At 41.1% G+C, this 17,058-nt stretch overlaps 1 protein-coding gene across 2 annotated transcripts in view; it reads right to left on the bottom strand.

The window, feature by feature from the left end:
* Positions 1–9,636: 9,636 nt before the first annotated feature.
* The window catches only part of RDX (radixin), a 60,903-nt gene continuing 53,481 nt past the window's right edge, over positions 9,637–17,058 (bottom strand). For both annotated transcript variants that reach the window (XM_066618814.1, XM_066618815.1), the window contains 3 exons: positions 15,814–15,906; positions 14,388–14,636; positions 9,637–12,014 (listed from right to left, as the gene is read on the bottom strand). In XM_066618814.1, coding sequence (XP_066474911.1) covers positions 11,850–12,014; positions 14,388–14,636; positions 15,814–15,906 — 507 coding nt within the window. In that variant the 3' untranslated portion in view covers positions 9,637–11,849. The remainder of the gene's footprint in view (positions 12,015–14,387; positions 14,637–15,813; positions 15,907–17,058) is intronic.

A 17,058-nucleotide genomic window follows, 5' to 3' on the forward strand; every position in this document is an offset into this window, starting at 1 on the left:
CTCTCTTCTGTGTCCATCTCAAACAGCCCTTATAGCCACTCATCTTTATCCATCTGCACTTGCAATGCAGTTCTTGCTGCCTTGGCAGAGGCATTAGATAGAGGGTTTCTAGCTCAGTGGTGGAGCACCTGTGCTTTGTAGGCAGGGGGGCTTGGGTTCAATCCCTGGCACATCCAACTGTTTGAAACCCTGGCTTGCTGCAGCCAGTGAGTACAGACTTGACACAAGGCAGCAGCTTCCGTTCCCAGTGGTTCTTCTGCCCAGTAGCTGAACTTTGCTTCCCTCTCCCCTGCTGATTAGTTTTCCACATGGACAAAGTGATACTTGCTTATGTTGGAGCAAGGTCTGAATGACCAGTAGGGCAGAACAAATTTTACTTTTTTTAAAGGCAACTTTTTAGGCCAGAAGCTGCAATTAGAGATTTTAGATTATATGGTGCAGCGACTTCAGCAAAACGCATTTGTTAGAATTCAGTTGAATTCTAACAGTTCTTCCTTTGGTTATTCCCGTCTTGGCCTGAGTTTGTAATTCTCTGGCAGCATTAAGGACTGACAAGTGGGTGAAAAAAGCCATTAGTAGGAAAAGTAGTCAAGGGAAAAATTGTGCAACACTAACAGCAATCGAGCAGCACTGTAGCATCAAGCTGAATTACATGTTTGCTCTGTACCTCATGGTGGTCCTTCCCACTCTAGGATCTCTATAATCCTGCACTCCCCATTCCAGTACCTTGTACCTTCTAGCGCTGAGTAACAATTCTTCTTGTCTGACCCTATTTGGTCACTAATCTTCTAAACCAGTGCTCGTAAACCACCACCCACAGGCTAAATCCAGTGCAGCGCTGCATCCCTCTCCTGTGCGGGCAGCGCTGACCATTACACCACACTGTTCACACAAAGCCCACCCAATTGCTGGAACACAAAACTCTAGGCCAGTGATTTTTCATCTCTTGGCATCCTGACCAGTCACTCAAATTGTCAAGGCACACCAACAGTATTTCGACCATTGACAAGGCGCACTGAACTGGTGACCAGTGGCTCAACATCCCCCAATGGCCCTACTTATCAATGACCCTTTCCCAAACTCCTGTGGCACACCTGTGGACCATTCACAGCACTCCAACATGCTACAGTATAGTGGTTGAAAATGGCTGCTCTAAGCAGTCGCGTCTGCCTGGAAATGCAGGCACACAGCCTGCTGGGACAGTGGGCTACAGACACAATAACCTCAAGTGTCACATCACAGTAATAGGCTGGGCTTCTTCCATACAGCACAGCAGAACAGTAAAAAAGGATTCAAAGGGGAGCACTTTTTCCTTGCACAGCAGTCTCGAGTTTGATGACTGCTCTTCTAAACTCATAATTCACATTATACTTCTGCACATCTCCCCAATGGGGCAAAGGTTACCTCACATTCTCAAAGCAAAATGCAGTCACCCAGAAAGTATAAGATGTAGATCTTGGAAATGCCAAAATAACTGATTGAAGTATCAGACTAGACTGTCAAAGCTCTCAGGATCACCTCTGCAATTCACCTAGGTATTTATGGTCAGAAGTAGCACCTAATTGGGAATTTAACTGGTGCTAGGTGCGAGTTTCACTGAACATGAGAGCTTGCACACATGTCACAGAGTTCAAGACGTGAAGTTATGCAGGGCTCATCTTTTACTATTGAGCCCATCATGTGACCTTCAATATACAAAGATGAAATGATTCCAACACAACTGTGAGGGGAAGACAGAAGTCATCTCTCTGTCACCTAGCAGCCCACAGAAATTAGGGTAAATAGAAATGCAAGTTGGTTTGTGAAAGTTAGAAATCAAAGGGGTTTCTTTTCAAAGGGCCACTTCTCTGCCAGCCTCTGACTGTTTACAGCCTTAAAAGATGTTTAAGTCCTCCTGAAACCCATTTTCAGGTGCAAAGTGTTTTACAGTAATTATCCATCCTTACAACCTCATTTCTGTTAAGTCATTAAAATTAGGGGAAGTAAAAAAAGTCACTGGCTCAAGGCCACCCAAAAAGATGGGTGAAAGATTGGATTGGTTCTCTTCACTTACAAACATTTGCCTTCCACTGTGCAGCCATGTTGGCTTCCATTTCATTCTGGTCCTACTCTTTGCTTGTGACCAATTTAGTCCTAAGCTAAACCCAAAAAATAAAAGATGCGAAGCTGAACCCCTCCATTTGTCTCTTCTTGAAAGATGCTTGGGCAATTGGTGAGATACATCTGAAGAGAAGTCATCAGTCATATGAGCATTTAGAATGCATTTATTCAAATATATATGCACAGATCATTTACAATATATATATATATGTACACACATAAAATGCCCATTTGAGCTAGACAAGAAAATCAGCTGTGGTACCTTAGAAGCACAGCTGTTCATGAAGAAATTCATTTGTCTGACAAATCATCAGTTGATCTGGTCCTGACAAACCATTAAGATTCAGTATAAAGTGTAAAAAAATCAATTAAAGTCAAGCGAAGAAGCAAGGACTAACTCCTGCTTTTGTCAAGATTCATGCAGAAAAGGAAAGCACAGCCACTATCTGAAAGATCTCTCTTTACATAATTTTTTTCCATTTTAGCCACACAATAAGCTAAACACTTCCTGTATCTCAAGGGAAATGCCATATCAAACATTTCTAAAATTTAGGTCTTGACTTTTCAGTGTCGATCATGAAAAAAACAGAAAAAGTTCCCCCTAGAAAATTGGGAAATAGAGCTGTAAATGATCGATTTCCTAGCCATGATTGGTGCCTTCAAAAGAGCTGACAAATGTTTAGCACTTTGTTAGGACTGTAAACATTTCCAAATAGCAAACACAGAGGCATGCCTTGGGAGACCTCCGGTTCTTCTGTTGCACCTTAGTAAGTTTCTATCCTAAGGGTTGCAAGAGATCGTACTTTTGTAACCTGCATAAAGACAGAAGAAGAAGAAGAAAGAGAAGAAAACCAAGCATGTTTAATAGCAGACAAGAAACACACCACACAACCATGGTTAATTATAGCTGTGAAGAAGCTTGACATGAGAAGAGCTGTGTCATTTTCCATTAGAAGTTTGAAATTTTGCTTCTCGCAGATGAGAGCAGAGGGACAGTTTAAAGCTGATCCAGCTGTGGCCACAGTCCAGTGCAAAGTTGTATGTGCCATATTGTTCTATTGAAATCAATGGGTAGTAAGAGTCTAACAACATGATGGATTGGAGCCAAAACGTATACATCATTTGGCATACTGCCCCACTGTGACCAATGCTAGGAAAAACAAATTTGTGACACTTGTTAGGCAGGCATATACCATGAAATTTTTGCCAAGTAATCAAGCTCCAATTATCACTTCGCCTGATCTCCGGGTCAATCAGAGGGCAGAGCCTTTCAACTCTGATCAGTTTGTTTCTCAGCTGAGCTCTTGCTCAGCTCAGGCAGGCACCTCTTTAGTTGCTATAGTTACTTTCCAGGGATGTTCCAGCCAAAGTTAATCTTTTATTCTCCTTCCTTCTGCTGCAGCCTGGTTCTGGTTCTACTTGGCAAATGCTTGCAAAGCAGGTCTGTTTTTTGAAACACCAGGTTGGGACCCTCCTTCCCAGGCTACAATTCAGTGCACCCTCATTTAAGAAAGCACCCATGGAAAGCAGTGGGTCTACTTCTGAGTAAAAAGGGTTGCAAATATATGCAACTGCATCTCTCCGCTGTGAATTGAATTGTACACTCCCAGTTATGGGTTGTATGTTGTACGTAGAACTTCTGGCTTAACACACCAGACACCTTAAAGGTGGATTTGATTCATGGTTCAAACTTTTTCACTGGCATATCCCTTGGCAGCCCATTTCCATAAATTGTACCCTTCCTATTAGCAAAATATTTGTAATTAATAATACAAGCCCTCATCTCCCCCATATGAAAACCCAGACTTCATGTATTCATCACAGTGTTTTCTCTTTTTATCTGTTTGAGGAACAGAAGGCTCTGCCTTTGCACTGTTTTGCACCAGAAGTGTGCTGAGAAATTCTGGGTGATTGATCACTTTCCATATTATGTTTCAGCTTTTTTACTGTGCTGGTTTTCAATCACTGGTGCATACATGAATTGATGACCAAAAACTAGCTATTGGTGGGGCTTTCACAGTCAGCTAGCTACCTTCCTTCCTGCCTTGCTGGCCCTGCAAAGCATTCTGGAGCACAACCTGCCTTTTTCTGCCATTATTATTAGCTCCAGAAGGATCTCTCCAGACTGGCAGAATGGGCAGCAAAATGGCAGATGCGCTTCAATGTCAGTAAGTGTAAAGTCATGCACATTGGGGCAAAAAATCAAAACTTTAGATATAGGCTGATGGGTTCTGAGCTGTCTGTGACAGATCAGGAGAGAGATCTTGGGGTGGTGGTGGACAGGTCGATGAAAGTGTCGACCCAATGTGCGGCGGCAGTGAAGAAGGCCAATTCTATGCTTGGGATCATTAGGAAGGGTATTGAGAACAAAACGGCTAGTATTATAATGCCGTTGTACAAATCTATGGTAAGGCCACACCTGGAGTATTGTGTCCAGTTCTGGTTGCCGCATCTCAAAAAAGACATAGTGGAAATGGAAAAGGTGCAAAAGAGAGCGACTAAGATGATTATGGGGCTGGGGCATCTTCCTTATGAGGAAAGGCTACGGCGTTTGGGCCTCTTCAGCCTAGAAAAGAGGCGCCTGAGGGGGGACATGATTGAGACATACAAAATTATGCAGGGAATGGACAGAGTGGATAGGGAGATGCTCTTTACACTCTCACATAATAACAGAACCAGGGGACATCCACTAAAATTGAGTGTTGGGCGGGTTAGGACAGACAAAAGAAAATATATCTTTACTCAGCGTGTGGTTGGCCTGTGGAACTCCTTGCCACAGGATGTGGTGCTGGCGTCTAGCCTAGATGCCTTTAAAAGGGGATTGGACAAGTTTCTGGAGGAAAAATCCATTATGGGGTACAAGCCATGATGTGTATGCGCAACCACCTGATTTTAGAAATGGGTTATGTCAGAAAGCCAGATGCAAGGGAGGGCACCAGGATGAGGTCTCTTGTTATCTGTTGTGCTCCCTGGGGCATTTGGTGGGCCGCTGTGAGATACAGGAAGCTGGACTAGATGGGCCTATGGCCTGATCCAGTGGGGCTGTTCCTATGTTCTTATTCCATTCTTTTTCAAGTACCCCTACAGGTCCTGTTGAGTGTCCCTGGGAGTACATGAATACCAGGTTGGGAACCACTGTTTTACTGGTATGTTGTTTACAGTGCACTTACTCTCATAGTGTTTACAAAAAGGTGAAGACCAGAATTTAAAAAAGAATAAAAATGTATTTTATGATCTTTTATTATGTTTTTAATAAATTAGAGACTACAGTTCTTAGGTAACAATTAGTGGTAGCTTATTTTTCAGGATCTGGCCTCGGGTAAAATCAGACAAAACTATAGTCAGACATCCCCCTAAGTTTAACCCCCGACTTATCCGAGGGTCATAGAAAATTCCATGATTGTTAGCTCAAAACCTGCCCTCAACTTATCTGTGGGGTTGACTTACAGGCAGGTGTCTGCCACGGTTTTAAGATGTCCAATGACAAACCTTGGTGATGTCTGGGACAGTAGAGAATACTTGCCCTAAGTAACAAGCTTCCACTTGTAAGCAGCGTCCCAGAGAACTACATATAGGCAAAACCTGGAGAAAGTGTGCAACAAAAGCAATAATTCTCTTTAACTGATCAGTGAAGGAGAATTTAGAAGTGCTCCACCTAAAATTGTGACACCATTTGACAGCGCAGGATGGCTATGCAAAAAATTAGCATTAGTTGCAAAATCTTTATACAAGGCGCAACTGATATTTTATTCTTTAAGTTACGCTATAAAAGAAAAAATGGCTAAACCTGAACCCATTTTTGCCCAGCCAGCCCACAGGTGCAGGCATTTGGTCCCTGTTGCATATATGCAATGTTGGGCAGAAATTGCTTTTAATAGTCTATTCCTGCATATGTTTGCAAGGCTAAGGGACACTACAGAAGGGGTCAGCAACCTACTGCCCATGGGCTGAATTTGGCAAGTAACCTAAAGTAAACCAGCCTGCGCAGAGCTCAGCTTCGGAGGCAAAACAGAGAGATTCCACAAGACCAGGCAGGCAGCTTCGCCGTTCCCTGTCCAGCACATCACAAATTGGGTGGGAGGCTTTGCCTGCCATGTCAAGCTCCGCACAGCCTCTCAGCAGTGTCATGACAAAATCATTGCTGAATATTTAGAAGATTTTTACCCCACTTTCTCTCTCTGTCAGGCACTCGAAGCAGCTGGCCCCATTTAACAGAAAGGGTGCCGACCCCTGCACTATAGTCTAACTCTTACCTGGATAGCAAATCTGTACCAGCACTATACACCAAGATGACCTATGCCACTCTTGACAACCTTCTTTAAAGGCTGAAAGAAAAGTGGGGCAAAAACTCCCAGGTGCAAGATAATTTAAAGGTCCCAACATGTTGCAAGTCTATGCTCTTCATAAGGGGACTACAGAAAAAAACAAATTAAATATAAAATTGGTCTCTTACAGTCACCAATAAAGTTCAGACAGTAAGAAAATATAAGTATTCCAATTGTAATAAAGAGGTGTCATTTTGTATATAACCACTAATTATCTACCTTAATCTTGACAAATCTAAATCTTCGAAACTTAAAGCAAGCAGTAACTCTCACAATCTAGAAAGCTTCATAAACTCACCGCCAAGGCAGCTGGCACACACCCTTGTCCCACAATACTATTTCTCTCATACTTCTCTCAAGTGCATTTGTCTCAAACATTTCTCTCAGAAAGGGACATCTTTACAGGGAGATTTACGCAGTGCAATGCACTGAGTTAGGAGGAGAAAGTTCTGATAAATCATAGTCAAGAATATACATCAAAAACATCATTCTCAACCTGCAAAGGCGAGTTTTTCAGGGGAAATTTGCTGGTGTCAGTAAATGCCAGCATCCACCAGCTGGCAGCTATCCCCTCCGCCACAGTGATGCTATGTCATCACATGGTGAAATGCTAGGGGGAGGTTTGGAAACAGTGGCAATACCTGTTTTTATTCAAAACTCCCTTGGAAATGACACCTTGTTAAAAACTGTTGTTAGGAATACATGACGACATAGGATTGTGGTGAGAATCAGAAATGGGAGCCAAGAGGAATTCTACCACCACCACATCAAAACGCCAGTGACAGTGGTAAAGAACAGATAAGAACAAGCAGTGGCTTGATGACCCCCCCCCTCCCACAAGTGTCCCTCCATTTGAGCTGAATGTTCCCAGGCAGCTAAAGGTCCATCTAGTCCAGCACTGCATCTCTAACAATGGCCTCTGGAACATCCATAAGAAGGGCATGAAGTTAAATAGCCCTTTCCTGCTATGGCCCCCCAGCAACTGGTTCTAATCTTAGGAAAAAAGGGCATATCATTTATCTCCATCCACTTTCTTCACGATGATAGTAAGTGAAATTCTGAGAAGCCACCAAGTTAATTCTGCTTCTTCACCGTTAACTTTCCAACAAGCAATGTTGAGAAGCATTTGGAAGGGATTTCTCTCCTTTAGCTGGTAGGGTTGGATGACTGCTAATTTTAGTGGTGGTGTTTGAGTGTTCTTTCATTTTAATATTGTTAGCCCTACTGAAGGGACTTTGGCAGAAGAGGATTTAATACATGTTAAAGATTCTAACTGCAGTAAAAGATGGACAGAGGCATCCTGCAAAAGGGCATTTGAAAGGATGCCCAAGAATACCTACAGAGACCCTGCACACACACAAAAATCATTAGACACCTGTAGACACTGCACAAAGTGCCTTACAAAAACAAGTCTAAACTATAGATGAGAGATGAATCATATCCTTGAGATGTCATGCCTTCTGAAAGCACATCTACACAGTAAAATACTGTAAAACTGTAAAATACAGTAAAACTGAAAGGTGAAAAGGGAACAGAACCCCACACACAAGACCTGCCAGCACAGAGAAGGCAGGATTAATTAAAATAGATTTTTTGTTTTGGGCAGGGAAAGGTATGACAAGTAACCTGCTTCAGACTTCGCTCATCCACTGATGGAAATCTGTGTTCTAGCATTTAACATTACATAGCATCTGACAGTCTTAAATAAAGAGAAGTATTCCCCTGCCAATCAACAAAGAAACTGATTTAGGAGACAAGGAGCAATTATCACTGTTGATGAAGAGTAGTCATTGTTGAAATGCATCCAGCACAACAGAAGATTGTGCTTTGGTAAACTGCAGTATTTCTTTCAGTACTTGGCAAAGTGTTGCTATTTTCTTTTACTGGCCAGGAATTAGTAGTGTCCTTTGCCTTTCCCGGATTTTTATACTGCCTACAGAGGAAGAGAAGCCACCTTACGGCAACATTTCTATTCCCAAAGAAGGTTGTACAGAACAGTCAAGGTTCTTCAGACCTTTTTGGTCAAAAAACCTGTTCTGAGAGTCTGAACACAAGTATACCATTTAAATTTGATTGTTACTGGGGAGGGGAGCCATTAGACAAAAATACCAAGCTGTGAAATGCAGTGTTTGCTTGGGAGGCAAAAATCTGATAATTATAAATCTAGTCACATATCATCCACAATCCAAATGGTGGGTGGCAGGTGCTAAGTCCAAGGAGGACAGACCTGTGAAGCATGTCCTATGGAACATTCAAAACAAGAAGAATTTCCACTCAAAGGCTGCCTGTGGAAAAGTTCTTACTGCACCAGAGAGGAAAGCCTCTATTGCTGAACTTCTCTCACGCACCCTTTAACACTGTTGGACTCACTGGGTAGAAGGGCAAAACCGTCGTAAAATAAAAAGCACTTTCCTCAGATTCAAACACAATCAGCAATGAGAACAGTATACTTTTGCTTCAGTGAGCAGAAACTAAAAACACCTGGTGGCAGAGAGAAAATCTACTACATATATGGTTGAAATCTGGCTTAGTTTTCACATTTGACTCTCAGCATCGCATCCCTTCCTCCAGAGAGCTCAGGTGGGTTAAAGTTTTCCATTTTTCTCTCAGACTTCTGGCAAGGTATGTTGGCCTAATAACTGAGCCCAAGGTCATTCAGAGATCTTCATGGCCAAGTGGGGCTTTATCCAAATCCAATCAATTCATTGCATTCCTTCACTGGTTTGACTGAAGGCTGCTACAAACCCAACATAACGCATACTGTATCTGAACTGAGAAAGGCAGAAGGCTGGTATTAAACAGAACCTTGAAAAAATCTCAACTGAGTAGCTTTCGCTTACATGGACTGTCATTAAGTTACTTTAATAGCAGAAGTTAAGAACTATGTATTCCAAAACTGGCAGCATATGCCTTGAGAACTTTGCTGCATGAGTGCCTGCAGCTGTTGGTCCTCAAGAGCAGTTTTGTGCCAATAATCCATCTTTTCTGAACTCAAAGTTACAGGTTTTCCTCACAGTTGTAGGTGAGAACTTAGTGCCCTGCCCTTCTCCAGTTGCAGTTCCTGCTTATACTTCTGTCAGAACACTATTTTGTAATGTGATCATAAGGATGTTCATTCACCTCTCTAGAAAAATAATGTTTTTGACAACGTGACCAAACATTCTGACTGGGGAAAGATGAGATTAAATAACAACAGTGGACCTCAGGAAAATCAACTGTATTCTCTTTATTGTTAGCCAAAGAATGTTATCCAAAATAATAGATGTTATTAACTGTAGCTTAATTTTACAACACAAAACATGATGCTAAGGGGAGGGGGTGAGGAAAGGATTGGGGAAGCATGTTGAAAAATTCTTCACTAAGTATTTTTGTAATATACCTGCCTCAGTAAGCATTTTCCCCAAAAGGTGGTAACCAGCATTATCACCACTTCGTGCACTGTGGGGAAAAATGTGTTACAGATGTTTATTCCTGGTCTCTTAGAAAAAAAATCACACAGCTTTATAAATGGATTCGATCCATTTAATTAAATCCTATCTATCCAATGTAGATTATGAACAGCAAATCTAGCTGGTATTGTTCCTCTCACACTGATTCCCTGGCATATCAATGACTGTGCACACACTTCAGGGAAGAACCACTAAAGCACAATAATCCACGTGCTATGGCAAAATTTTCAAACACTGTGGAAATTCAGGTCTCATGATTCAGAGCATAAAAATTTGTGCCCTCATTTTCAGCTGCTGAAAGTAAAAATGCCAAGGACAATCAGTGTTTGGAGCATGTGCACAACATTTGTACACATGGATACATGGATCATTGTACAATTTAAGGTTAGCTAGCTACATTTACCCACAAAATTGAGTGTGAAAGTGTGTCCCTTTCATGATGGCCTCCCTCCACAGATCTCCCTTAAATTCAGAAAAAAACCCAGTCCAACAGGGTTCATAAGAACTTGTGCATGAATATTTAATAAAATGGCAATTTTAATGGATAAGTGTACATTTTTGAGTGCATAATTCCAAACAGAAGATAGTTGAACCATCCTCAGAGAAAGCAGGTCTTCTTTCTTTCTCCCAACTACAAAGTATAAGGCGTGAAAAATTGTACATAATTTCAGTTTGATTCTATAAGCTATATGTCTTCAAACTTAGTGCCTAGTCTTGCCCATTCCAAAGAAAAACAGTTAAGAGCAATACAGTGATTCAACATAAACATACTCAGATGTGTGCAGACCTTCAGTCTAAAGGTTTGCTCATACAACTCATTTGCCCCTGTTTTGCCACAATTCCCATGACTGGGTTATATGAAAACGCAAAGTGTTTGTATGCTGTTTCCTTGCAATCTTCAGAAATATGATGGAAGGAACAGAAAGAACATTAGTGCAGATGGGCCCTAAAAGGAAGGCAGTATTGTTTTATGCACATACTTCATTAGGAAATGAGACTCACTGCCATGTTGAGTGAATACAAAGGAAACCAGAAAATAGGCTCATCTAAACATTTCACACCCTCTCATTGGATCTCATACCAGTGACAGGTAACATTTTTTAAAACATAAAAATACATGATGCACAATTTTACTCAACAAAAAGGCAGCTGAACAATACTGTTTGAGTTCTATAAATCTATGCTGTAACAAAACAAAATATTAAAGAGTAAAGGCTCCTACACTTGTGTAGTGTTTAGCTATGGAGGAGTCCAGCATAACATAATCAGCATTTCAATAAGGTGTTTGAGGGACCAGTCATCATGTATATAGTAGTGAGGTAGGATACTGTCCCCTCCTTGGGACTGATGTTTTCATATGCTCCCTTGCCAGAAAGGTCCAGGTTTTCTGAACTGCAATTCATATATGACAACAGAATATGAAGGTAGGATAATTTAGCATTTCTTTTTTCCTACTTTTATTTTAAAAACTCAAGGCTTTTGTAAGAGACCTGTTAAGCAGAAGACTTTCTACAGGTAGTGTTCCACTTTTTTAATTTAAAAAACGTATACTGGAACAGCTACCTGGCATCCAGACCTTTGTGAACAGGCAGGCAAAGAAAACCATCAATGATGACGGGACATGAAACACCAAAAGAATTCCACCTTAGGGGAAGACACCCCAAAATGAATCATATATTGAGCAATACCAAACTTCTTGCCAACTGGCCAAACTGAGAAGAGCTTTCCAAACTTCACCCATGCACACAAAAAGATATAATATGGGATATGAGATCATGGAAACTGCTACCACCCCCATAAAGAGTCAGAGATGAAAGGCTGCCTTATTGTTGAATGACTGTCATGAAATGTGGTTTAACCACAAACTGGTCAGTGCTTTGGCAAGGTGGAGTGTGTTCCTTTCATATATGGAAAGGCCTGTTTCTCTGCTGGTGGTTCAAGCTTAATGAAGAACATATATGCAAAACAACAGCTCTCACATTGCTTCAAATTCATCAATGCGCTGCTTTGTATTGCCTTGTCGGATCTGTCGGAGAGTCTTGTATTTATCACGGCCTGCTTTAACGTTCTCAGCGTGAAGGACGTCATTTTGGGTTTTCTTGGTTTCATCTCTGGCTTGAGCCAACTCAGAACTCAGGGCCTGTCAAATAAAGTACTGAAGTTTAGGTGTCTCCAAGTTATCAATACTTTATTTGGTATAAAGCATCAGCTGAGACTATGCCAGAGTCTTCTGACCAAGACACATAAAATAAGCATTGTTTGACATTTAACAATCATTACAGATTTTTTAAATTCAGTTACTTCTGGTATTTTCCTACTACTTGATCAACTGGTATTTCATCTGTGACTCAAACAGCACAGAGGTTTGGAAAAAGAACACCAGGGCCTCTCTTTCTTCTCACCCACACTCACACCTAGAAGCAGCTCCCCACGCTGCTATGGAAACTACTCCTGAAGTTCAAGGTTTTGGGGACAGCATATCTCAAAGTATGGGGGAGGCTCAGAAGTTCACTGTGCAGTCCTTTGAATCAAGACCCTAAATTGTAAATCAGTGCACTCAGAGTTTCCCAATGAAATTTAAATACAGTGGGGTCCTTAGTGGCCATGGGGGATCCATTCCAGGATCCTCTGCAAATACCAAATTCCATGGATAACGGACTTCCTTACCTGAGGGCCATGCCTGGCTGTCCAGATGTCGCTCACAGCCTCCCTGCACCTCTGAAAGCCTCCTGGGCATGACTGGAAGTCACTTGTGGTTTGCTGACACGAACCAGAAGCACCTTCCAATTTCATCCGGGAGGTTTTCTGAGGCATGGGGAAGCTGTGCGTGGTCCTCCCCACACTTCAAGACTCCACCCAATGCAACCAGAAGCCACTTCCAGTCATGACCGAGAGGTTCTCTGAGGCCTTCCAGCATCAGGTTCGGCATCCACGGATATTCAAATTCTCAGATGCTGAACCCGCAGATGAGGGCCCACTGTACACATGCATGCTGAACTGTGCCCAAATGACATAGAATTTTCTACCTAACAAAGAGGGTGCATGTAGCAGCAAAGGCTAATAGAAATGTACCCTTACAGAGAGCCAATTACAAATTTTGTTGTAATAATTATAACCCATCATATCAAAATGCCCAAGGCAACAATAAGAACTCTTGGAAGTAGCAAATATTGGTATTCAAACAGCTGCATCCCAAGAAATACTTCTGAGAACAGAAGGAGCATTTTGCTCACAAGAAGGACCTTGTTACTTTAGTCACAGTCCACCATGTTCAAAGGCTTAACTCATAATACACATTTTTTTCAAAAAGCAGTTTACGAGCTTCCATGATTTTCAATGACTGCCTACAGCTTATATAGATACAATTCCTCATTCACATATTATGGGAAGAATTACAGAAGACAAGGCCATGATGGAGGAGGAAGCAGTATACAAGTACTATTATTTATTTAAAAGATTTATACTCTGCCTTTCCTCTGCCAGAGCAAATGCCCAAGACAACTATTAATACTATTAACTAGTAACCAGAAAAAAGCCCACATGGAAATAAACCCACACAGATTTAGCCCACATGGGTTATGGTAGGAAGATTCAATGGGTTAGGGTAAGGGCTAAGATTCTTTTTTCCTGCCGGCAATTCTTGTGTGGGTTTTTAATCACAGAACCCTATTAATTCATTGTCTACCAGTAGTTTGGCAAATCCACCACTTAAGCCATCATATGATATAAAAAGTTCTCTCTTTTTTAAAAAGAGGTAGCAATTTAATCTGTTACACTGTAATAGCTAACTTCTATGACCAAATGAAGCTATCAACTTTTCCCAAATGCAGTGTTTATATTTATACCTTAGACAACATCACTTATTCATAAAACAGTTTTGCCAAGAACCTCACACATTGGTTTAATGCCCTTCCAAAGTAAGATACCTTTACATGCATTATTAAAGGACCCTAGAGGCCTTAATGGAAACTCAGCAAACAGTCTACTCCAAGAACTTCAACTAAAGTGTAATTGAATCTAAGCTTTTTCAATTTAAAAGAGGTGCTGAGTAGCTTGAGTAAATAAAAGCAAGAGTTTCATGATACAATATAGATTTTAATGGAAACTCAATGCATTATTCCCAAACATTAACAGTACTTTCCTTTAAAAGTAAAAATGTGCTGCTACATTCCCATCACACAAGCACATAATGCTGCAGTATTCCCAGTCAACACAATACCCCAAGCAGCAGAAGAGTTGACTGTTCCCATAACAAACAGTTGCTAAAGAAATGAAAGGAGATGTTCCATTTCGTGTTCCCAAGTCCACCTTATGAAACACAACCTTTTTCATAACAAAGGAATGCCCAAATTTAAGAAGGCTTGCAAGAGGACTTTGCAAAGCAACATACACTGTGGCCACAGGTCACTGTAGCATGGGTAGAAAATCCTGATGGGCACAAACTTATGTACCACACTTAAGATGCTTTCTGATTTATAGTCATACAACACATTACTGTAAGCCTTCACATTACCTGAAGTTGTTTCTTAACACGTTCATTCTTCTGCGTCTCCGTTACACGCTCTTCCTCACTCCTATGGTTCACAACCCCATCCGAAGCCAATTCTGCACTAGCTTCAGCATTATTTTCATCCTGTTCATCATGTTCATTCTCTGTTGGAGGAATTACCGGTGGGGGTGGGGGTGGTGGAGGCGGAGGGGCCGACATTACAGTCTTCAATTCTTCTTTGGTTTTTTCCAGATCTTCTTGGGCTGCAAAAGCCTAAGTAGTAATAAAGATTAAATAAACACATAGGTTAACAACCTAATAGACATAATACAAAAGGAAAAACAAGTTGGGGAGGGAAGAAAGCAAGCAAGCAAGCAAATTTAAGTACCCAAACTTGCAAGTAACATATATATAGTCCACAAGCCACTGACAGCTACCAAGTTTGCACTTTAACCCATTTTTGCCCAGCCCACAGGTGTACACATTTGGTCCCTGTTGCATATATGCAACATTGGGCAGAAATGGTTTAAAATAGGGATATGAGGCAATGGGACTGGATGGACTTCTATTAACACCAGTAAAAAAATTTTAGGTCATAGCTGCTAGGTTTAAATTACTTTACTAATTATTTCAAGGAGAGGAGATACCAGCTGAAGCAATGAACTAAGCACCTCTACTCATAAGCCATCTCTTCTTTCTAAATACTATCTACAGGTGGTGCCTGTTTATCCACAGGTTTTTCATCTATACATCTGGTTCAACATGTGTCCCCCAGACCTGCACTGAGCCAGACTCTGCTCCACCTGAGCCCTCTGAAGGGAACCAGAGCTGTGCTCAAGGTAATTTTGAGTATATGCAATTTTAGCTTTAACGCACTGAAATATAACCCTTGTGTAAGCCCACTGTATTCATAAATACAGACAAGTTTCCCTCTCCTTGTCCACAGAAGTCAATTTAGCAGTACACTCCCACCCCATTTGTTAGAACACTTTTCTATCAGATAGGAATGAAAGTGATTAGTTTATGCAGGCCTTCCATCCTCATTCTGTTAGGCAGAGCTTACCATGACCCAGTGAAAGCCTGGATTATCTTTTGTATCTGGGAGTGCCCTGAACTGAGTATCCATACTCTCAAGTTAAAGGCAAGTAGCAGGTTCAGAGTAATCCTGAATATGGATGGAATCTATGTTGCAATGGACAGTTTTATTTCCTATCTGAAGAAAAGAGAAAAGGTAGAGAAGGGGCATACGCAAGACCGAGATTTGTTCTCATACTAGTTAGGAAAATATGCCTGTACAAAGATACTAAAAGGGTTGGTTGGTTTTTAAAAGCATGTTCCAGCAAACAAAGTGAGAATCTGATAGCTATCATTGTTCAAAGTTCCTTTGTTAATTCTCCTAGAGGCCCTGGAATGTAGTTCAGAATTCGGTTTTAGTGTACTAAAAAATTACTTTGTGTTGCCATTCTGAAGCTTCCTCCTCCTTCTTCTTCTTGGCTTCCTCTAAGAGAGCAATCTTTGCAGTGAATTCAGCAAGTTCTGCTGCCTAAAAAGCAAGAAAAAATTCCAACTTTAGGGCAAACTTATGCAATACTCTGTGATATAGAAAAACCTACTAATTTTGCCTCATGGGTTCAGCTAAATTATTACATTCTTTTCTGCTTCTAGAATAGAATCTGCTGCATGACCCTTGAAAGTCTGTCACCTATAAACACACAGAGCACAAAGCTACTTTATACCAAGTTAGATTACATTGGTCCATTTAGAACAATACACTAACTGGTACAGGCTCTTCAGGCTTTCAGATAAGTTCTTTCACAGTCCTACCCTGGGGATGCTAAGAATTGAACCTAGGACCTTCTGTATTATACTACTAAGCTATGATTCTTCTGTGCAAAACCTAAATTTTACAGTTAATAGGTTAATTTGGTGTTTTTCAACCTTGGGGTCAAAACCTCAAAGGAGTTGCCAAGCCTCAGTTGTGAGGTTGTGGCAACTTACAGGAATGAAATAGATTGCAGGTCACTGAACTAGAGTACCACCAGGTAAAGCAGGGACATTTGGTGTACCCCTTCAGGTGCCAGAAGATTGTGTCCCAGTCCTGCTCATGTTTTAGCAAGTGTGCTAAATAGCTTTAAGTAGTGCCAGGCTACATGGTAATTGTTCTGCTCCATCTAATAAGAATATTTGGTTAAATGAACAGTGCTGGGAGGGCATGACGGGGAGGAAAGTGGATGGTGACAGGGTAGGGTGGGAAGGTAGGGTCTAGGGTGTGAAATTTAAGGTGAGTCCTCTGTCTCATACTTTGTTTGTTGGGGTCATGACACAAAAAAGGTTGAAGACCACTGGGTTAAGTTTATTAAAACGCACACAAAACTGCAAGTTGATATACAACCAGAATATAAAATAAACAGTCACTACTAAACAGAATAAGTCAACCACAGAAATATAAATAGATTTATATATTTAAAAATTCAGAAACTTGATAGAATAAAAAATGTTTTCACACAACACCATAAGAATCAGGCATGCTTTCTTGGCAAAAGCATTCTACAAACAAGGCACCACCAAGAAGTAATGAAGAGTACTTATATTTTGTGGAACAGGTTATATAGAAAAAAAATCTATAGATCTCTTTCTCCCTATACAAAGAAAGCCCATCTAACTGAAAAAAATGGCAATATTAGTCTCCTTCCTC

The sequence above is a fragment of the Tiliqua scincoides genome, chromosome 3, assembly GCF_035046505.1.
Source record: "Tiliqua scincoides isolate rTilSci1 chromosome 3, rTilSci1.hap2, whole genome shotgun sequence".
NCBI classification, from domain to species: domain Eukaryota; kingdom Metazoa; phylum Chordata; class Lepidosauria; order Squamata; family Scincidae; genus Tiliqua; species Tiliqua scincoides.